The sequence below is a fragment of the Schistocerca serialis genome, chromosome 4 (assembly GCF_023864345.2).
Source record: "Schistocerca serialis cubense isolate TAMUIC-IGC-003099 chromosome 4, iqSchSeri2.2, whole genome shotgun sequence".
NCBI classification, from domain to species: domain Eukaryota; kingdom Metazoa; phylum Arthropoda; class Insecta; order Orthoptera; family Acrididae; genus Schistocerca; species Schistocerca serialis.
In genome coordinates, this window is record NC_064641.1 from 665785023 (window position 1) to 665808894 (window position 23872).

At 42.8% G+C, this 23872-nt stretch overlaps 1 protein-coding gene across 1 annotated transcript in view; it reads left to right on the plus strand.

The window, feature by feature from the left end:
- Positions 1–23872, plus strand: part of LOC126474674 (uncharacterized) — a 258186-nt gene that overhangs the window by 168283 nt on the left and 66031 nt on the right. Inside the window, exon 6 of the mRNA XM_050102153.1 lies at positions 14845–14912. Within this exon, the coding sequence (XP_049958110.1) occupies positions 14845–14912 (68 nt within the window). The remainder of the gene's footprint in view (positions 1–14844; positions 14913–23872) is intronic.

The following is a 23872-nucleotide window of genomic DNA, read 5'->3' on the forward strand; positions in this document are numbered from 1 at the left end:
ATGCAGAAAAAGTGGGAACAAGTGTACTCTCTGCTTTACCCTATTCTCTGTCCATCCCCTCAAGAACGTAATAAATGGAGCACAATTCTATATTTAGAAAAAGTCTCACTGGATGCAGCCAAAAAACTTAAATCCAGGAACTTAAAAAATTATTTTATGTGCACAACACTGTTGGACATTTTTCCCCAATGATAAAGACAGCAGTCCAACTTTGGAAAAGAATGGAACATATAAATTTGCTTGTAATGGTGGCAAATTGGATATAGGCCAGTCTGGCAGGGGAATGTACACCCACTTGTAAGAACAGCAAAGAAGTAGGAAACTCAGAAAAGTAGACCCTTCCTCTGCACACCATCTGCTTAAAGAAGCGATAGTTACAAGGTGCAACATGAACTATTGCTTCACATCCGTAAAGAAAGAGAGATGAACTTTCTTGAAGTAATGGAAATTAGTAAACATGCGTCCATATGCCTAACCTTGGTAGCATATGACCAGACACAGTTCACTCACTCGCCACTCCTAACTGCATATACTACTCATAGTCCCATATATAGTCACATATAATATACACTGGCAGAAAAAAATCGCCACACTAAGAAGGAGTCGTGTGACGTAAACGAAAGTTGCTAGGTGTGTTTCTACATCTGGCAGATGATACCTGTTCAAATTACGCGCCAGTCGCGTAAGAATGGCGCTAGTAGCGCTCCTACGACGATGCAGATCAGGTTAGCTTTAAATACACGCTCTAACCTTCGTGAACGCCAGTTACCTTTGAGACTGGACATGGCGAGTTGACGTTAGTCAAGAATGCCCTTAAGGCATTCACCTCACTGAGTTTGAACGAGGTCGTGTAATTGGGCTACGAGAATCTGCCATATTGCAGATAGGCTTGGCAGCGGTGGACACGGAATTGTTCGGTGGCAAGGAGACTGGGCTCTGGATAGCCACGTGGCACTACCGAGAGGGACGACCATCCTGTTAGGCGTATTCCACTGGCGCTTAGCACTGCATTTGCAGCAGCAATCTGAGCAGCAGTTGGCACCAAGGTGACTAAAAAGTTATAAATCTGTTACTTCAAAGACAGCTCCGGGCCAGATGCTCTGCAGCGTGCATTCCACGGGCTCCAAACAACCTCCATTTGCGGCTTCAGTGGCGTGAAGTGAGAGTTCATTAGAAGGCAGTGTAGAGGTCTGTTGTGTTTTCTGATGAAGCTGGTTGTACCATGATGCCAGAGATGTCCATATGTTGGTTAGAAGGAGGCCAGTTGAAGGCCTACAACTAACCTGTGAGCAGGACACATTCCTACAACTGGAATTATGGCTCGGAGTGCGTTTTCGTATGACGGCGGGAACACTCTTCTCGTTACCCCACGCGCACTAACTACAAAACTGTATGTCAGTCTGGTGTTTCAGCCTTTTGTGCTGCCATTCATGAACAACGTTGCAGGGGGCGCTTTTCAACAGGATAACACTCGCCCACATACCGCTGTTGTAGCCAAACATGGTATACAGGCTGTCGACATGTTGCCTTGGCATGCTCGATCACCAGATCTGTCTGCAATCGCCGGCCGGGGTGGCCGAGCGGTTCTAGACGCTACAGTCTGGAACCGCGCGACCACTACGCTCGCAGGTTCGAATCCTGCCTCGGGCATGGATATGTGTGATGTCCTTCGGTTACTTAAGTTTAAGTAGTTCTAAGTTCTAGGGGACTGATGACCTCAGATGTTAAGTCCCATAGTGCTCAGAGCCATTTGATTTTGTCTGCAATCGAGCACATATGAGACATCAGCGGACGGCAACTCCAGCGTCGTCCACAAACAGCATTAACCGTGCCTGTACTGACCGACCAAGTGGGAAATGCATGGAAAGCCATCCCACAAACTAATGTGCGGAAATTGTACGACACAATGCATGTACGTTTGTATGACTGCAACTTCCTAGCTGTTACACCGTCTATTAATGTACCAGCACTTCACAATTGCAGTGGCTTATCTCGCGCCTACATGAACTTGTGATATTGCAATGTTAATTACTTTACTATGTTACCTAGTGAAATGTATTCCAGAAATTTCATTACTCTACATTAACTATTTTTTGGTCTTGCGATTTCTTTTTCGTCAGTTTATATTTTCTTAAGTAAGCGAAACCATGTCTGAAAGTCGAAATCCATTGCACCTAAGAACCTGAAGATGTCTATTATACTGCAATGGCAACTAAGGTAAGTTATGGAAGTTCATTTTCTGCACTTTTAGTATGTTTCAGCTAATTATGATCCCACTTATACCAACTTAAATTAATTTTTGCAGCCCGTGTACTGCGGATTCGCTGAATTAATTATAAAACTAACATTGTCCAACAGGCCCTACGGTACCCATTAGCCGCCGTGTCATCCTCAGCCCTTAGGCGTCACCAGATGCGGATTCGGAGGGGCATGTGGTCAGCACACTGCTCTCCTGGCCGTTGTCAGTTTTCGTGATTTGTGCCCCAACTTCTCAGTCAAGTAGCTCCTGAACTGGTCTCACAAGGGCTGAGTTCACCCTTCTTGTCAACTGTATTCGGCAGGACCAGACTGTGATACTTCCAAATGCTAGCCAAAGCTGGCAGCGCACAACTTCGGTGATCTGATGGGAACTTGTGTTACCACTACGGCAACCCTGTTGGCTGAATTCATTCTAAATGGACAAAATAGCATTTTTCTAACTTCCCCAAATGCATTTTATCAAACACGTTTTTCATATTTTGTTAATCTGAAAAGTACCTTTCTAAAAGAAGTCGTTTTTCTTTCATACTAAGCTTTCTTTGCTCTACATTGCATACCACCAGAAATAGGATTTTAACCTCCATTCGGACAGTTACTTCTATTTCAGTCAATGTTTGTTGCAAATTTAGACAGCCTGTATACTGCTACATGGCCTCAAATCCTTAGAAAAAATTTCCACATACTTGTCCTCCACTAAATCTTTGTTCTCTTTAAAATACAGGGCGATGTTTTCCACCGTGTACAAACTCCAGGTACTGATTGATGAGAGGAGACGGAGCAAGAAAAGGTCTGATTATCTTGTCCGGAATCGCATGTTTCCATGCTAGAGACCTGGTCTTCATACGTCATGCCCTAGCGCCCTCTTCTGCCATAGAAATAGATAATGATGGTCTGATTCACTTCTATTGCTCGCTCAACTTGTAGTGGTTGTGATACGGCATTGTACACAATGGTTCCGTATTCGAATCGAGAGCTTGCCGACATGGTGTTTACTTACGGAAAGGCAAATGGCAACGGGCGGCGGGCAACAAGGTTGTATTTGGAGACCTATCCCCGCCGACAACAAACACAGCATTAATGTTTGCAACAGTGTTTCGCCGTTAGTCTGAGACAGGGGCGTTTCAGCAAACAGGAAACCGTGAAGGACGTAACCGAAATGTTCGGAGGAAAAGGTGATTAACATTGTGGATGGCGACCGCCGTGTCAGTAAACCAGGCAGATGGCCCTCCGGCTCAGGGTAAGTCAGACGACCGTGTGGAACATTCTCCACGACAGTTGTTACTACCCTTATCACTTACAGCGTCTGCAGGACTTTCTAGTAACATACTTTCCACATCGCGAGCAGTTTTGTCCGTGGTTTTTTCACCAGGTAACTACGATTATGGGATTTGTATCATCCATCCTATTTACAGATGAGGCCACCTTTACGTGGAGTGGTATCTTCAACTTTCGTAACAGTCATCTGTGGGTTAGTATGCAGAATCCCTTGGTATGGTGGCACCGAGTCATCAGAATCGGTGCCGCCGGAGAGTGTGAACCGGGATAAATGGGACCGTATTTCGGGACCAGTCTTCCTTCCACGTCGCCCTACAGGCCGGAACTATCGGCGTTTCTTACCGGTGAATTTTCCTCCCCGTCTGATTCGAAGAGTTATGTGGTTGCTACATGATGGTGCTCGAGCCCACGTTGCTGTTAACGTCCGGGAGCGTCTCGGTCCTCTGTTCCCTGTTCGATGGACTAGACGAGGGGTCCAATTGCTTGGCCTGTTCGTTCACCGGATCTCAACCCGTACGATTTCTAGTTATTTCGAAATCTCAAAAGTATCGTGTATGCAGAGCCCATTCCAGATGTGGCGACACTGGGGCAGCATATTCACGCTGCCTTCGACATTGTTCGGATGCAGCCTGGCCATTGTGAATGTGTGAGACAAAATATGCTACGGCGCGTACATGCATGGGCTAAAACACATGGAAATCATTTTCAGCACATACTGCAACTGTGGCTGCATGGTACAGTGCGTATTAGACCTCAATCTCTTTAACAATGTCTGATTGAATAAATGGTTTCTAGATTGGAACAATGCATTTCCGGACAAAAGGTCATTAGACCTTCCGTATCATCTCAACGATCAATCCCTGTATTTATGGAGTGAGGAAACTTCTGGTTACATTTAAAAACATACAGTAACATACTCGAGGTCCCGAATGAGTGTTCGTTAATTTGCATTGCCAGACACCTACCGATTTATTTGAAGCTACTTCATAAACACACGAAAACTTTTCCCTTCCTGGGTTTTAGCTCTGTTTCGTAAATAGTATATCTTTCTTAATGCTTAATTTCTCTTCAATCTACCTTGAAGTTGGTTTTTTCATTTTGCTAAAAGTGAGCTCCAGTGAAACTACCAACGCAAACGCATACGTGGCTGGTCACGATGGATTGGCAGCGCAATCTTTGTAACGTACAGCCGGCCGGGGTGGCCGCGTGGTTCTAGTCGCTACAGTCTGCAACCGCGCGACCGCTACGGTCGCAGGTTCGAATCCTGCCTCGGGCATGGATGTGTGTGATGTCCTTAGCTTAGCTAAGTAGTTCTAAGTTCTAGGGGACTGATGACCTCAGAAGTTAAGTCCCATAGTGCTCAGAACCATGTGAACCATGCGTGTGTGTGTGTAACGTACAGCAGACTGAGCTTGTCCCATGAAACTTGCATACATTGCGGAAACCCTAGTTGGCCTGCCTGCACCACAGTGATTCAGTACACATGTATTGTGTCTCCGTGTGCTTCAATAGTTGCGGCGGAGATAGGGCCAGGCAAAAAAATGGTTCAAATGGCTCTGAGCACTATGGGACTTAACTACTGTGGTCATCAGTCCCCTAGAACTTAGAACTACTTAAACCTAACTAACCTAAGGACATCACACACATCCTTGCCCGAGGCAGGATTCGAACCAGTGACCGTAGCAGTCGCGCGGTTCCAAACTGTAGAGCCTACAACCGCTCGCCCACTCTGGCCGCCTAGGGCCAGGCAGGCTGGATGGGGAACTTGCACATCTGGGCACTACTGCGACTCATTTTGGATGGGCGTTGCAGGCCTAAAGCGTCCCAGAGGGACGCAGTTGAATCTGTTAAGATGCAGCGATGCGGGGAGAGTTGGTGGCCAGCAGCCAAAAGCGTCGGCTGGTTGCTGGTGCGCCATGGTGCTGAGCTATTTGAATAATAAACGGTCGACGCGGGCGCGGCCGAGTGGCTGTGGACACCGCAGATCATGTGTGTGATCGGTGTCCTTCCTACGTGGCGAGAGAGGACGGAAACCCCTGCACGATACGAGATGTGTGGCTTTGGCTGCTACAGTGGATCCGGGGCACTAGGAGTGTATTTTACTCTGTCAGTTGACATGTGGTGGGCCGAGTACAATATATAATGAAGAGCGACAATGTTTTTATGAGGGCGACGGTTCATTATGTTCATATAATGCACGTCTAGTTTGTGAGCACAGTCTAGTGTGTTTTTAGGCTGTTTACTTACACACTGCTAGTGTTTGTTGACGTTTCTCGAAACGAGTTCAGCATGGTCAGTATTGTATATACATTTAAGTATGGAAAATTGCGTGACTTGTAGCACAGGTGGTTTTGTAGCACTTTTGAGTGTAGTGTTAGCAGTAGAGAGTAATTGGTTGAGGTACTGGCTAGTATAAGTATGGGTGGATGTTATTACTCCTTTGTTCTCCGGTATGGCGTTGACATCCGATTGTGTAGTCTAAGGGCAGAAAGTGTGATTCAACTGATTGTATTTGTTGTTTTTATTCAGAAGTGACAGTAATATTGTACGTTTATTTTATTGTGTTCAATGATGTTCACGTGTTACGTCTATTTGCAAACAGTGCAAAATACTTTGATATGTAATCTTGTTGTTGTTGGTGCTCCCTTGATGTGTCACTACGACTGCATCTTATACTAGGTTTGTTTTATCATCTTTTGTAGGGAGTGTTTATTTATTTGTTATGTTATGGTTCCCCAATTTGATTAAAGTTGGAGTTGAAGAATATAATTTTGAGTTGTCTTTGTTGTTTAATATTCTCCTCTTGTAATTCATTGTGAAATGTACTTACATTTTTAATACATGTTATTGGTAAAATAAGCCCACATCTGAAAAATCCCTACCTCAAGTCCCACTCCACCTAAACCCTATGCTACAATTTGTGCTAATTCAAATAACTGTGGATTTATGAGGAACAGTTATTAATGATAAACTATGCACTTGACTATGGTATTTGCAATAAATTACAAATACAGTGATTATATGCAGGAAAATATTATACTTTATCCTGTTCTGGACCACAGGTAAAAAGATTGCAGTTATAATTCTGAAACAATTAATATATTTCTACCACATTTTATTATTAAATGGGAAACATAAATGTTCCTATTATATTAATAATTGCCTCAAGGAGCCTTTCCTGGCTGTTAGTTGTTACTTTCAGACAAACTAATTATTGACAGACGAACATTTATGAGAATGTATTCCATTAGCAGGTTGTGCGTAGCCTATGAGTTGACCTTGAAAGACTTTTCATGCTGCCGATTGTGAGGCATCATCTGCAGGCATTCATTGCCTGTTTCAAGATAGCAATAGGGCTAGAGGGGACCAACTTCTGATGGAAACGTCTCTCACTGACACTTATTGCGTCTGGTCAGAGTCAAAGTCTTGTAAAGCTCCGAACATGCGCCGATTGGTTCACATCAGACACAGCAGTAAGGGATTCAAGAGTAGTAGAACTATTCTGGCACCTCTTCCCCCTTACATTCTGCGAAATTTGGGTGTGTCCTTGAATTTGGTTAGCCATATCAGATCGTTCATGTGGCTAGTTGAATTATTAGTTAGCAAATTTTATTGATGCTATGTAATGACTTACGCTACCAAGCTGGAAGAGAAACACCCACACTTACTTGCCAAAAATGTCCCTTCTTGTAGCAAAGCAGAATGAACTCGATACTCTCTTGCGTATCTTCTTTGCTTCTTTCACAGACGTTTCCATTGGATTTCATGAGCCTCATGAGCAGACGGAATGAGAGGTTTATATAGCGCATGCAGTGGGATGGGTGCCTTGAGTGACATTAAACGGCGAGTCGCTTTGCTTTCTCTGTGACTCTGAGCACTTCTAGAACCTTTTGTACAGGCGCTGAATAAAGTTCTGTAGGCGATAAACTGTTTTAAACAAAACAAGATACGATGCCACAGTGTTCAAGTTTATTCAGTATATAGAATGCATATCAGACGACTAATTTAAAGGTCGCACAATAGGTTTACTTGTCTATAAAATGCTATGAGTTGAAAGCTAATATGCCTTTTTCTTCAGTGAGATGCGAGTGCAGTGGGCGTTATGATGGAATGGTTACCAACACCCTTATATCCCACCGGCAGTAACATATTTTTTCTGTCATTATAATAATCATTGCAGTAATTTCATCTTCCTAGTATATTCCATGGCCTAGTAAACTTGACTTTCACAGAGATGAATCAATCTTTTCGTAGTATCACATTCAGTGTATTCAAAGAGACGCCGAAGATAATGATCATTTTTCGTGTTCGTAATATGTGTCTCAGTAATGGAGTAGTCTACTTCTCTTATAGCGTAACTGTCGAGTAGTTAGAACACTTGTTGAGGTGCCTATTTTTAATGTCTCAGTTAGTCTTTGCTTTCGTTGGTAGTTTTTATCGTGATATCTTCCAATAATAATCCTCATGCTTGATGAATATGTCCTCTTACAAGAGTGTAGAAACACGCGACAAGTAAAGGAAATTTATCCAGGAAAGTCTCTATAACTCGCTCTATGCAAAAAGGAAAACGGTTCCTTAATGGAAACTGAATGAAACCAAAACAAAGGTATTAGCGATGCTTTCAGTGCAATCGAAACAAAGATTCTGCCATCCACTCCGGCTAAAATTTCAAAGAAGCTTTGGTCAATATGGTGTTCTATATCAACTATTCAGTCGTTCATTGACCATACAACCACCAAAACGTAAGGCGACAGAGAGAATAAATTCGTTTAATGGGAAAGGATTGTAATGTCGTTGCTCTTCCTATCACTGCGTGTATGCTGAAATGACAGATATAGAGACAAGTCATTGTGGAATACAAAATCAACTGAAATTGTTCAGCAGTAAGACTCTGTACACGCCTTCTAACAGAACTTTCTGCTCTTTTTACAGAAGTTTATGGAAGAAGGCTGCGGCAACAGTTGTATCACAGAGTGAAAATAAATAATCACATGCCATTTCTGTTTTTAAGAAGTGCCTTCAGACAAAACGTAGTTAAGTGCCTAATCTCCGACATCAATAGTTTGTAAAATTATGGTACAGGTTTTGTTCTCAAACATAATTACCATTTTTTGGAATGAAAGTTAAGTGTTACCTAACGACTTGAAAGAAAAACTAAAGAGGTTTTGGTCTTGTGTTAAACCAGAAAATGGATTGAAGCTGCCAGTTCAGAAACTCTGTGATCGTAATTGCATCGAAACGCATATTAACATAATGAAAGACGAAATACTAAACGTCTTTTACCAAAACTGTTTCACTGAGGAAGAACGCACTGCAGTTCCTCTTTTCAACAGTCATAAAAATGTCAAAATGAACGCTATCGAAGTAAGAGATCATGGAATAGAAAAACAACTCAAATCGCTCAACAGTTGATAGGTGGCTGTAATGACACGGTACGAATAAGATCCTACGTAGAGTACCAAAAACAACACACTCGTCTTCTGGCAGAAATGTATCAAAGGTTGCTGGAGGAGCGAAACATTCCTAATGGTGGGAAAGAAACATGGGTTTTCAGGAGGGGTCACTGAAAATACGCGCATAACCATAGACCTATATCTCTGTCTCCAGGCTACTGCAGAATTTTGAAATATGTTAGAAGCTATGCAATGGGAAAACGATCCCCAACTCGTCATATCCACTTTCACCGTCTGATAGAGGGATACCAGCACTACCAGTGTCCAGTTACACCTGAATGATTTTGGCGAATTGTATTTCAAGGTCACGCAGTGGAACACGCAACCTGCCTACATACTACAGCCCCTTCTCCTCTTCCCAAGACCTGCCGACGCACTTCCAAGTGGTGCATTCAAGGTCACCCTCCCCCCTCCTCCGTCTGGACCAATAAGAATCAAGCTCACCCTCCCTCTTCCTCATTTTGTAATTAGAGGAAATGGGTGGGATATGTCATTCGTGATCTGTGCACTGTAATGGAAGGATCGTCATTTATGACAGGAGAGTGCAGCCCCCCCTAACACCACCTCCACGCCCCTCCCCCCCTTTCCAAGCAGAATAAAATTTGTAAGTACAGTTAACACCTTCCCCTGTAAATAAATTGCTATTTTACAATTTTGAGTTAATTTGTTGCAAGTTTACCGATTTTCCAAATACCCACACTCAAGATTTGTGTAAATACAGTGTTAACCAATTCCCAAAACACACTATTTAACGACAAATAGTCTTGCAGAGACTTTAAGTGTTAATAAATGCCACAGTGCTATACTCAAAAAAACAACTTCAATCTTAGTAAATAGTAACAAAATTTATGATTTGGGATACTCTGACAATACAGAGTGTAATAATTAATTACACCAAATAGTATGATACTCTGACAATACGAAGTATATAAATTAATGACATCATACGAATCTTTCTAGACGGTATATCACGGAGATTGTTAAAAGAGTCTTTTTTAAAAACAGACATGGCTATTTTCGCTCGTCCAGTTGTGATGTTGAGCAGCCGAATCGGCGAGCATTGTGATAGCAGTAAGGGCAGGTTTGACAACTGTAGAGTGCCAGGCCGGGCCACGCTAGCTTTGCAGTATCGTCACTAGGCAGTGACACCCATTGAGGGTGCGGCGAGCGGCAGAGCTCTGACTGTGAGAGAAGTAGAGTGTAGGTCATCTGGCCGATGGCTAAGGCTGCGAGGTTGGAGGAATCCAGCTGTTAATGTCGAATTGGAAAAGTAACTACCAAGGCCGACTTAACTGAATGGAGTAAACATCAAATGAGATCAATTCTAGTAAAGACTAAACGCAACAAGTTCACAGAAGCCAGTAACATAGCTACAAAGACAAAATTTAGATGAATGCGTGAGTGAAGACGTGCTGTAGCTGAGAAGTGTAGTTTTTAACTGAAATATTTTATGTTTAAAATGACCCTTAACAATTAATATCTCAATAATGCCTTAAGCGATTCTTACTAAATAGCGTCTATGGATAGGTCTCAGTTAGCGCTATCGAACTGTTACGGGAGATTTTTATAATATTACTTACTTTAAATTACAGGATGTTATGTACATTCTGGCCATTAAAATTTGTTCTCTTACATAAGAGAGGAAATAGTGAATGTAGCGGCAGCAGTAATAAATAGATATTATCATTGATGTTTGAGTGTAATTGATTTTAATTTTATATTTTTATTGATAGCATGACGACAAAAACTAGCTTCTACATGGACAATAGCATTATTTGTGAACAATCCGTTTGAGTTACAGGTCTGTGACCAGCATTAGAAAAGTGAGGAAATTAACGTCCAAATTGATACATAATATGTGGATATAGCATTAAATTTTCAGTTTTAAGTATGTTTTTGGAAGTCAGAAGTGTGTGAGTTTGGCCCTTGTCAATGAAAGTTTACAAATAGTGGCAATTTTCGCATGGAGGCACTTTTTGACTTTTTGGTAGTCTGTCGTGGGTAGTCAGTTGGGGTTGAGAGCTGGAAGAGACAGGATGTATCAGCAGCAGTAAGTCACCTCGCAAGCGTATGGGAAATATTTTTGAGTATTTGGCCATCGACTTGTGATTTCCACGTTTTTTGATAGTAAACCTTCTGGACCATTTTAATCCTGTGTACACTTAGAAGATTTCACATCAGCCGAAGTGGTTGCAATTTGTTGTATTGGGGATTTGTGATAGTCTTGTTTGTTGATCACCAACACTTAATATATTTTCAACATGGGGCCTCTGTATATTTTGGATTAGGTGACGTAGTCTCAACTTTGAAAAATTTTCTGCAGTGACTTTTGAGAATGATCTGCACCTAGAATTTCGTTAGTTTGCGATTATGGAACTCTGACTTTAGGTATGTGCCAATGGAACGTTGTCTGTCTTCCTTTTTTGCCCTGGACAGAAATGTAGCCATTATTTTAGAAATACGACCTACGCATTAAGTGGGCACCACCAATAGTTTTTTTATTGCTATTTCAAGCTTTTATTCGTACTGATGCATGTGGCAGCTCATGACTCAGTAATTGGTGGAGAAACAAGGTTTATATCTGCATTATATATTTGTCGAATGAATATTAATTTATCTTTACCGTTAGATATGTTGGTTGCAGCCGAGTCAACAAGAGAACAATCATTTACCTAGCCCGCCCGGTTAGCCGAGCAGTCTAACGCACGGCTTTCCGGAGTGGGAAGGGGCACCTGGTCCCCAGCACGAATCCGCCCGGCGGACTTGGGTCGAGGTCCGGTGAGCCGGCCAGTCTGTGGATGGTATTTAGGCGGTTTTCCATGTGCCTCGGCGAATGAGGGCTGGTTCCCCTCATTCCGCCTCAGCTACACTATGTCGGCGATTGCTCCGCAACCAAGTTCTCCACGTACGCGTACACCGCCATTACTCTACCACGCAAACATAGGGGTTACACTCGTCTGGTGTGAGACGTTCCCTGGGGGTCCACTGGGGGCCGAACCGCACAATAACACTGGGTTCGGTGTGGGGCGGCGAAGGGGTGAAGTGGACTGCGGTAGCCGTCGTGGGGTTGTGGACCACTGCGGCTGCGGCGGGGACAGAGCCTCTCCGTCGTTTCTAGGTCCCCGGTTAAAATACAATACAATACAATAATTTACCTAACAAGATTTTATCAGTATTGTCAATATGTGCATTAGTTTTAGGACTCATAACCTGAAGTAATGTCGTGATCACCTTGTCAACTTATATACATGCAATGAGGTTTCTAAGGCACGAGATATAGTTGCATGCATCAGTCTGTAACCTTTATTCATACTGCGATACTCCCATGCAGCTTCTAGTATTTTCAGCGAGTATGGTAGTGTAATTGCTTTGACTAGATTTTTCCATATTCTTAACGTTGTTTTTACCCTGTTGATGGTTCACGACTATCTTTCCACTACAGTCCACAGACTTCAATTGATGCATCTCACACCTTTCCTCTAGTTGTAAATGGAGGAGGGAGGATAAAGTTGATTCTTACTGGTCCAAGGAGAAGAGGGGGAGGGACCTTGAATGTACCAGGCACGGGGAGGGGGAGGGGGGATGGGAGGAGTTCTTATGGGTGACGCTGAATATCTCATCCAATAGCCTCAGCCTCAAGGTGAAACCAAAAGTGTAACCTGATGCCGCCCCCCCCCCCCATTTTATCAGTCGATTAATCCTGTTTCGCAATCGTATATTCATTGCATAACTACTCGTGTTTTAATATCATGTACATGATATTTCTGAAGATCAATAATATCTTCTGTAGGAAACAACATCGTTCCGGAAACAACAATCATGTGAAATATAACTCTCTCTATTCGTCTACGAGACCCAGAAAGCAATAAATACCGACACCAAGGTTGCTATTTTCCTTGACTTCTGGTTGCGTTCGATACATTTCCACACAGAGTGCCTGACGAACAAAATACGAGCGTTCGTGATATCAGACCAACTGCCGACTGAACAGTTTTTAGCAAACATAGCACAGCACATCGTCCCAAGTGGAGAGGTCTTCATATGTAAAAGTAGCACAGCACATCGTCCCAAGTGGAGAGGTCTTCATATGTAAAAGTAGCTTCTGGGATGTTCCAAGGGAGTATTAAAGAGCAATTACTTTTCACAGTAAATATAAATGACCTAATACACAACGTCGGAATTTCCGTGAGGACTTTTGCGGACTGTGTTGTTGTGTACAGAGACGTCGCAACACTGCAAAATGGTAGGATATACAGAAAGACCTGAAGAGGATAGACGTTTGATGCGGGGACTGACCATTGATCCTCAGCATAAACAAATGTAACGTACTGCCCAAAAATAGGCCGAAAGACACATTACTGTGTGACTGCGCGACTGCAGAAGAATCACTGGAGGCATTTAAAATATGTAGGAGAACGTGTTCGGAGTGATTTGAATTGGGACGATTACTAGAATTAATCATGGGTAATTCAGATGCCAGACAGATTTATTTTTAAGAATCCTTAAGAAACGCAGTCCATCAACAAAGGAAGTAATAAAACACTTGTCGGACAAATACTTGAACATTTCTAGTCTGTGTAAGATCTATACCGGATAACACTGATAGAGGAAGTAGAGAATATCCAAAGAAGAGCTGCGCTTTTCGTTACAGGTTCATTTAGTAGGGGTGATCAAATAACTTCAGGACAATCGCTGCAAGAGCGGCGCTCTGCTTCAAGTTGTGGTTTACAGTTAAAGTTCCGAGAGCTTGTGTTCCTAGAAGAGTCAACAAATGTATTTGTTCCTCCTACGTACACTCGTGATGGTAATATTAGAGAGATACAACCTCACACAGAGGGTTACCGACAATCCCTCCTCAAGCGAACCATCGCTACCCGAAGTGGAAGGGAGATTGGTTCAAATGGCTCTGAGCACTATGGGGCTTAACTTCTGAGGTCTTCAGTCCCCTAGAACTTAGAACTAGTTAAACCTAACTAACCTAAGGACATCACACACATCCATGCCCGAGGCAGGATTCGAACCTGCGACCGTAGCGGTCGCGCGGTTCCAGTTTGTAGCGCCTAGAACCGCGCGGCCACACCGGGTGGCTGGAAGGGAGGGAAGTGATAGTGGTAGTCTAAATACCCTCCACCACACAGTATGGGGGTTTGCGGACCAAAAATGTATATCTAGACGTAAAACGTTAAGCGTATTTGTGACGTTGAGGCACTTTATTTACCCTATGAATGTCACAATTGTAGATACTTCTTTTTCAACACGATGTTGGAGAGTCGTTGTGTAAACATAGTTTCTTGATTCTTCTCGTTCACTCGTCCATATCACAAAGCTAACGTGAAACGTTATACGTGCTACCTGCCAAAGTATCCTGACATCCAATGAGTAGGAGTCTGACAAAATCTGGAACACTTCAGAATACACTGCGAACAAGAGTATTATACACGTAATTTTGTACGGTCAGAAAACATGATATTAACATTTCGCTAGAAATATCACAAATGCGCTAATAGAAACTACTAATTTTTTTAACAACATCCGTGATATACTTAGTTACTACAAACTATCGAATAACTTTACTTTGTTACATAAGTTGCCTGTGACAGGAATGGTTTCCACATGCTCATTATGCCAGAGAATTTGGTGTCGGTTATGCGATTCACTTTTATCTGCCTGGAAACATGTGACCACGCTGGAACAATGTAAATACAGTACGTAGCAAATTAATGAGTCCGCAACTCCTCTGGGGTACATATCTATTGTTATTTGGCAGCATTTTGTGCGTCTCACCTATCCTTTTCGGTTAAAGTTTTCCAACGCAAGATGTTGAGAATGTTTCTGAAGAAGAATTTTCTGTTTGCAGCCGCAGCGGCTACGTGTGTCTGGCGCTGTACAGGAGGGACAGCCACGTCATCGAGCTTCAGGAGTCTGGTGAGTACTTAGCTGCTGCACTGCAGCCACTCGCTCTCCCCACATCTTTCTCTTTTTTCCGTTTCGGATCATTATTCCTACTACTGGTTTGTGTGACCCGCCACGACTTACACTTCCGTGCCAACCTCTCCATCCCAGAGTAATACTACACCAAATGTCTTTAGTTATTTGTCGGATGTATTCCAATCTCTATGTTCCCATACCATTTTTATCCTCTACAGCCCTCTCTACTACCATGGAACCACGGAAGTTATTCAGTGATGCCTTATCGCCTGTCCTGTCAGCCTGTCTCTTCTTCGTCTCAGTGTTTTCCACATATTTCTTTCCGTGCCGATTTTGCGAAAAGTCCCCACTTTCCTTACATAATTTTCAACGTCCTTCTACGGTACTACATCTCAAAAGCGTCTGTTCAACTAGTACAATTATCTCAAATTTTGATTTAAAATTATTGTGTTGTTTCGTTCAATTACTATTCACTGTAGCCTATGTGCAAAGTAATATCGTAGCTTCTGCAGAGGTTTTTTCTGTTACGTTGAACTGCTGGTAACGTATCAGCCGTCTAAGCACTCGATGTGTGCAGCAGACAGGGAAGCTGAGGGACAAGTCAGCGCTGCTGTACGTAGCAACATTCTGTCGCTCTAGTACGAAATGCAGTCGCCTCTCCTGGGAACAAATTCAGCGAGATTAAGCCACTCAGTGTGATTTGGCTGGCTGTCGCTGACGAACATCGGCCTGTCTCTCTCTCTTTCTCTGTCTACTTTACAGACGCAGGTTCTGAATGGAGAGATTTTCGTTTGTAAGGTGACTACCTCTTGGCCACAGCAGACGGTGGAGAGAGATTTGCAAACTGTTCTGGACACGCTCAGCTGTAACCTACACAAGTAGTAGGCTACTTTATAGTCCATGAAAAGCTTAATCTTTCTTTTGAATGTTCCATAAATATGTCTGCACCTTCTTTGTACAGGTCTGTCACACACAGACCCTGTACATATAATACTAAAATAACAGACTTTGCGGCCGTGTTCGCAGCAGCCCTGCTAGGGCTATATTATTAAATACCGCGTCCGCCCCGGTAACTGAGTGGTCAGCGCCACGGTATTTCATGCCAAGGGCCCCGGTTTCGACTCCCAGCTGGGTCGGAGATTTTCTCCGCTTAGGAACTGGGTGTTGTGTTGTCTTAATCATCATCTCATCCTCATCGACATGCAAGTCGCCGAAGCGGTGTCAACTCAAAAGACTTGCACCAAGCGAACGGTCTACCCGACGGGTACATTTGAAGATAGCTGAATATGTTTATGTACTGTACGCACGTATTCTTACTTCTCTACGCGACGATAAGGCTCGAAGGCTATCTGTAAATCAAGTGAAACGGCATAACGCTGAACTCCTCTTTATACTAATTTCTGTGTCTACATAACTAACAAAGAAAGCTGAATTTCACGTGGCTGGTGCCTGCGGAAATCATGAGTGTGCATGACATTTGCGTCGGGGAATGAAGCTGCTGTTACTGCTGCCTAGGCCTTTTGAGAAATCTCTCGTCTCAGATGAACTCAGAGCTGCTATTTGTAGGAACATTCTGTCGCTCTAGTTTGAAACCTGGTTGCCTTTCGCGGGAATAAGCCAAGCCTAGCAAGGTGAAGCCACTGTGTGTGGTTTGGCCGACTTCCTCTCTTCTTTTCGTAATGAGGAGAGCCAGACGGGGTGTACGGGACACTCTTTTCAACCATCGTCATATGCTAGATGGTGCCTTCTTTAACTGATATTGCAATTCCCTCTGTGACAAAGATGTACAGAGAGATTCCGTGATGATGAACTTTTAGGGATGACTGGGGAGTGTAAATGCATCAGTCTGAGGAAAGTATTTTTGACACCTCTGACAGTGTAATACATGCACCGATACTGCAGTTGTTAAGATTTTAAGGTAGCAAATTTTCAATGATAGTAGTATGGACGAAAACAAGGGAAAAATCTGTTGTAATTCACACCTTACGAATAATGAGCAGCACTTGCTCATCTTCGAAAGTGTGGAACACATTTCTTCTAATGAACAAGGGTCCGTATTTCTTAAGGTATGCGATTTAGATTACGTGATCACTGGACATTTGTTTCGTGTTTTGGCCCATATTCCTTCCGCCAGAAATATGAAATCAAAGAGGTTGCTGAAGTAGATATGTCTTTTACCCTATTACACTAGAGGCAGTGCTCATAGCTCGTAAGGAATGCATTTTAGAATCCATGTTGACTGGACATTTTTTCCTTGCTTTGGTCCATACTACCACGTCTGAATGTTGTCTACGATACAACCTTACCGACAACACTACCGGTACATTTATTTCACTGTCAGAGGTGTCGAAACGCTTTTTGTTTATAGCTTTCGAGTTCCGTTACCGGCCCAGGGTCACATAACTTAAAACAATATATTTACCCTACTCCATCAGCACTGAAATCTTGTAGCATCATGACGGATCACGGAATCACCCTTTGGATACGTTAACAGCGCTTGAAATTATCTTCCGAAAGAACTTTTTAGTTGAAAGCTAACCGTCAAATGGTTCAAATGGCTCTGAGCACTATGGGACTCAACTGCTGAGGTCATTAGTCCCCTAGAACTTAGAACTAGTTAAACCTAACTAACCTAAGGACATCACAAACATCCATGCCCGAGGCAGGATTCGAACCTGCGACCGTAGCGGTCTTGCGGTTCCAGACTGCTGCGCCTTTAACCGCACGGCCACTTCGGCCGGCGCTAACCGTCACAAATGCAGTATTTCAAGATATACGGCGACGCAGACGGCATCGTCGTAAATGATTGGTTGTACCAAACACTTAAACACTTTCAGGTTATTGGATAGTGTTGGCCTCAGATGACACACATTTGTTCCGTACGTATTTAGCCTGTGATGCCCAATTATAAGACTCTTTGAAGTGGTGAAATATAGCGTTTTCAGTCGATGTTCTAATACTAATGTCAGTTGTATTAATTCCAAGTAACCACCATCTAATTTTTTCTTCACTTAAAACTTCCGGACTGATAGGGCATGGTCGAGGTATAAAACTCTCCCCTGACTGCGGGAAACATCCTCGGAGGTACAGAGGAGAACTGCAGTTCGCCGCTGTACCTCCGAGGATGTCTCCCGCAGTCGGAGACGAAACGTCAGGAGAGAGTTTTATACTTCGACCACGGCCTATCAGCACGGAAGTTTTAAGTGAAGACAATAACGGCCGTGAAAGCCTACATTGATTACCATCTAAGTTCTCTGTGTTTTGCGTTTTACCATCTTAGCAACTTAAAACTTACAGATAAATTGCGTTATTGATGGGTCATAACCAGTGTCTGCTGGTATATTTCAAGTCAGAAATCAGATTGAAGATTCATAGCTATTATAAAAATGGATGTGTATTTCTGTTTATGTGTGTTCCAGGTCTTCTAAACCACTGGACCGATTTCAGGCAAATTTGGTACACATACCACTTATTGTCGGACTGTAATCGCTATGGGGGAAAGAACCATCTACCTGCCTGTCATAGTTCAGAAGATATGACGTCATAAACAATGAGATATGTTAAAAATTCCCGCATTACGCACAAAGTTTTAGTACGTTTAGTCTTTACTACTGAGACACTCATGGGGTGAAGTCAACTTAAGGAAATTTCTGACCCTGGCAGCAACTTTGGCAGCTTTCAACTGCGAAGCGCATACGGCTGTAAGTGAAAATAATAGACAACTATGAAATGGCACTGCCATAGAGACGTTTATAAGGTCGTGTTGAAGACTCGTGAGGCAGCTGCGCCCAGCGTACAGCAGCTGTCCCACCGACAGTATATTTTTTTGAAAGTTTTTTTCATAATTTCAGAGGTGTTCCTACGAACACATGGAAATGAAATTTTTAGATACCTCACTACAGATGTAATTAATTTTTTGTTTTCATTTCGATAGAAAAATGGCAAAATGAATAACTGGAGAATTCCGGGTGTGGCAGCAAGAATTATATGAACACTTGCTATACCCGCCGAACTTCGTTCCGCCTCTGAAAATCTTTAGCTGACTCGGCAAACGTTGTTTTGCCATATAAATTATCTCTAGGGAATATTTTGGTAGAAAAAAAACTAACGTATTATTCGTTCATTCCGTTCAAATCGTGCATCGTCTGATCCTGCTTGACGCTATTGCGCCATGCTCACACGCGCATTAATATTACCTTGCTGGATTTATCCTTCTGTCCTTTGGGCTCTTGTATTTCGCATACCTGCAGCTTTACGTGTTTGACGGCCCAAAGAAGTCCCTTTGCGTATTTTTGGCATTGTTCACTGTACAAAATACAGATAAATAGAACAAATTGAATAAATCAATTATGAAAAGCAGTATAGTAATAATGTATTTATTCTTTGATTGTACATTGGCCACTATTAGTTCTAGCGTTTCTACGGTAGATCACGCGGATTTTACAATTGCAGCTGGTACACGGCTCGTCCATAAGCATACAAACATAGCGGCAATTTCGTGTCGAAACGTGTTCGCCAGCATTATGAATAAGGCCAATCGCACACGCATCGATTTTTATCGTACGTAAAAGAATTGGACGATTAAATTCTCTTAGAGGACAAAGGAGAGTATAGGAACTTCTTTGTTCCACTAAAGGAATTTCATCGTACGATATATTTCTGTACGATAAAAATCGATGCGTGTGCGCTAGGCCAAATTTTGGTTTGAAGAATGACGCGTGCTACCTATTTAAACTTCTCGGTCTTGTTACGACGATTCAAAGAGGGATATTCGAGTCGTTGCTTTTGATACGTTTCCTTCAATTACATATCTATCAAATAGTGAGACTATCACCGGCAGACACTTGGCGGGGATAACTGATCAAGTCATAACTGATCAGTTATCGATCAGGGTTGAAAATTATTAAATTACTAAAATCGCTATTAAAAATAGGGGTTGGTGGTAGAAGGGTGAAAATTTAGGGTGGAGTGTATTTTTTAATGCCAGATCATAAAAAATTAAAGATGAAAAGTTCTGTCCAAAAAATAAGAAAAAAAAATTTCGGGTGGACCACCCCTATCTATTAAGGGGAATGAAAAATAGATTGCGACCGATTCTCAGACCTACCAGATATACATGCAAAATTTCATCAGAATCGATCGAACCGTTTCGGAGGACTACGGCAACTAACACTGTGACACGAGAATTTTATGTATTATTAAGAAAGAAGACAGATTGAGGTTACCGAGCGAGGTGGCGCAGTGGTTAGCACATTGGACTCGCATGAAGGAGGACGACGGTTCAATCCCGCGACCTGCCATCCTGATTTAGGTTTCCCGTGATTTCCCTAAATCGCTCCACGCAAATGCCGGGATGGTTCCTTTGAAAGGGCACGGCCGGCTTCCTTCCCCGTCCTTCCCTAATCCGATGAGACCGATGACCTCGCAGTTTGGTTTCTTTCCCCCCAAGAACCGCAACCCAAAGATTGAGGTTCACTTCTAAATGGAGTAACAGGATTACAGCATTGTCATTATTCAGTACAGTTTTGCGCTGTCCAGTCCCAACAAACAACAGCAACAACACGTTCATGGTTTTTAATAAGAACCCCAGGCATCCGCGGGTGGTGAAACATTCGCGTCACATCCGCGGCTACAGGCAAGCTTCGGACGCCCCCACGTCGCTCGCCGGCCGCCACGAAACGCGCCTGAGTGGTCGCGACGGAACGTCTTTCACCTCAGCTCAGCTCAGCTCAGCTCGTCCCGCCTCGTCTCCGGTGCTGTATTGATCAGAGTGTGTCGGCGATAATTGCATTCTGCTAACCGGGACGCCGGACGCGCCTCGGGCCGCAGTGCAGAGTGGAGGCGGTGTTGGTGGTGTTGTCAAGAGCGAACGCGCAAATATCGCGGCCGCCGTGTCGATAACTCAATTAAGGTCCGCCGAGCGCGCCCCTCAGCCCTAAGAGTTTCATCTGAATGCTGAGATCGCCTCGACCGCCGGCCTCATGAATGATGCATTTCAGCAGGCGCGCTGCGCCACGCCTCCGCAACAAACAAAATGAAGCGCGTACTTTACTGCACGGTCTGCGGCTTCGCGTCACGCGTGTCTGTATGCGGTTGGAAGGAGCGAACTAGACTGAGGGGAGAACACATGAAATGCAGCCGGCTGTCTCATTTTCTTTCCGTATGAAAGAACAAGATTATAAACGAGTTATTCAACGAACTAGAAATCTGGGGTTGGCGATGGAATCCACAACATGGCTGTCTCGTATTAGCAACACCTCTCCCCTCCCATCCCTCCCCCCTCCCTCGAGATCTCACTCTATTCCATTTCCTACTCTATTGAGCAAGCAGTAAAGGAAACAAAAGAAAATTTCGGAGTAGGTATTAAAATCCATGGAGAAGAAATAAAAACTTTGAGGTTCGCCGATGACATTGTAATTCTGTCAGAGGCAGCAAAGGACTTGGAAGAGCACTTGAACGGAATGGACAGTGTCTCGAACGGAGGATATAAGATGAACATCAACAAAAGCAAAACGAGGATAATGGAATTTAGTCGAATTAAGTCGGGTGATGCCGATGGAATTAGATTAGAAAACGAGACACTTAAAGTAGTAAAGCAGTTTTGCTATTAGGGGAGCAAAATAACTAATGATGGTCGAAGTAGAGAAGATATAAAATGTAGACTGGCTATGGAAAGGAAAGCATTTCTGAAGAACAGAAATTTTTTCAGATCGAGTATAGATTTAAGTATCAGGAAGTCGTTTCTGAAAGTATTTGTATGGAGTGTGGCTATGTATGGAAGTGAAACATGGACGATAAATAGTTTGGACAAGAAGAGAATAGAAGCTTTCGAAATGTGGTGCTACAGAAGAATGCTGAAGATCAGATGGGTAGATCACATAACTAATGAGGAGGTATTGAATAGAATTTCGGAGAAGAGGAGTTTGTTGCACAACTTGACAAGAAGAAGGGACCAGTTGGTAGGACATGTTCTCAGGCATCAAGGGATCACAAATTTAGCATTGGAGGGCAGCCTGGAGGGTAAAAATCGTAGAGGGAGACGAAGAGATGAATACACAAAACAGATTCAGAAGGATGTAGGTTGCAGTAGGTACTGGGAGATGAAGAAGCTTGCACAGGATAAAGTAGCAGGGAGAGCTGCATCAAATCAGTCTCAGGACTGATGACCACAACAACAATACTCCATTCGCGAATGTTACGGACAAGAAATAGCGTAGTTTCCCGAATTTATATAATTACAGCGTCGTGGTAGTTACTCAAGGTGAATGTTAGAGAAAGTGTTTTCCTTGACTGATTTTAGAGCGTAAACCCTAGAAATTTAGTTATTAAAGATATTAGAAAGGCACAACGCCTTCCTTGTGATGTCTTGCACTGCAGTTATATAAGCATTTCTGTGAATAAAGCTGACTGAGAAAAGCCGTTGCGAATCTTGCAGTCCTTCATTGAATATTTTCTATATTTTCCTTTAAGTCAATTTAGTAAGAGGGTTTTGCAAGTAGCATCATCATGCGTGAATTAAAGTTCTTTGTTATCGATTAAATGAGTCACAGTCTGATACTTGCTACCTTCACGGAAAGATTAATGTAGCTGTTACAATTTAAATCGCTCCAGAGATCTATTCCTAGATACATGGACAGTATGGATGAATTCAGTGAAGGATCACCAAGCTCTTAGTCAAAATTCATTGGAATTTTTCGTCTATTTTCTATAAATTACATTTCTCTGTGTTTTGAGACAATTATTAAAACTTTTTAACAGACACCGGTCTTCTTCAGAAGGCTACAGAAATTATCCTCCAAGTCATTACAAAAGTTCTATTGGGAATAGTTATTTTCCCGTCGCACTACCTTGACATATGCCTGACGCTGTTTCAGTTTCGGGTGATACTACCATTTTAAGAATGTTACTGAGCCTTGCTTATTTAAAATCCTTCAATTGGTCTGATTGTCTGTCCAGATATTCCTTATACAAGATGTTTCTTTACTGGAAATTTTTGTGGTACTATATCAAATGCTTTCTGGTTGTAAGGACCATGATGTAAACCTTAGTTTCGAACTGTGCTTCCTTCTGGACCTTATTCACAAACAGCGTAAGCTGCGTTCCACTCTATCGGTGCTTCCTGTGATCCATGTTGAGTTCCTTTCAAAAATGTCGTCATGTGCCCCAGGATTATACAAGACACTGAAGTATACGTACATAAAGTGAAAGTAATTTCCTCCACATACAACAAACAGGACCAGAAATAGGTTCGCTCATTAAAATATAAAAAAGTTTGATTTAGAAATATACAGAATCACAAGTGAAACTCGATCAAGATATTACAGAGGACTGACTGACAGGAATATGAAGTGGAATGAGCATGTGAAAACTGTGGTAGGGAAGGCATATTGTCGACTTAGGTTTATTTGGAGAATTTTAGGAAAGAGTGGTTCATCTGTAAAGGAGGCTGCATATGGGACGCTGTTGCGACCTATTCTTGAGTACTGCTCAAGTGTTCGAGATCCGTACCAGGTAGGACTGAACGAAGATATCGAAGCAATTCAGAGGCAGTCAGCTAGATTTGTTATCTGTAGGTTCGAGCATCAGGTAAGTATTATGGGGATGCTTCGAAAACTCAAATGGGAATCCCTGGAGGGAAGGGGGCGTTACTTTCGAGAAACACTATTGAGAAAATTTAGAGGACCGCCATTTGTAGCTGACTGTAGAACGATTCTACAGCCGCCAACATAAAACGTGCGTAAGAACCACGAAAATAAGATATGAGAAATTTGGGCTCATTCGGAGGTGTACAGTGGTTTTTCCCTCGCTCTCGTTCCGAGGAGGGGGGAAAATGACAAGCAGCAGTACAGGGTACCCTCTGCCACGCACCGTATGGTTCCTTGAGGAGTATCTATGTACATGTAGCTGTACATGTAAAACTTTCATATTAGATACCCCTAACGCATCAACTGTTACAC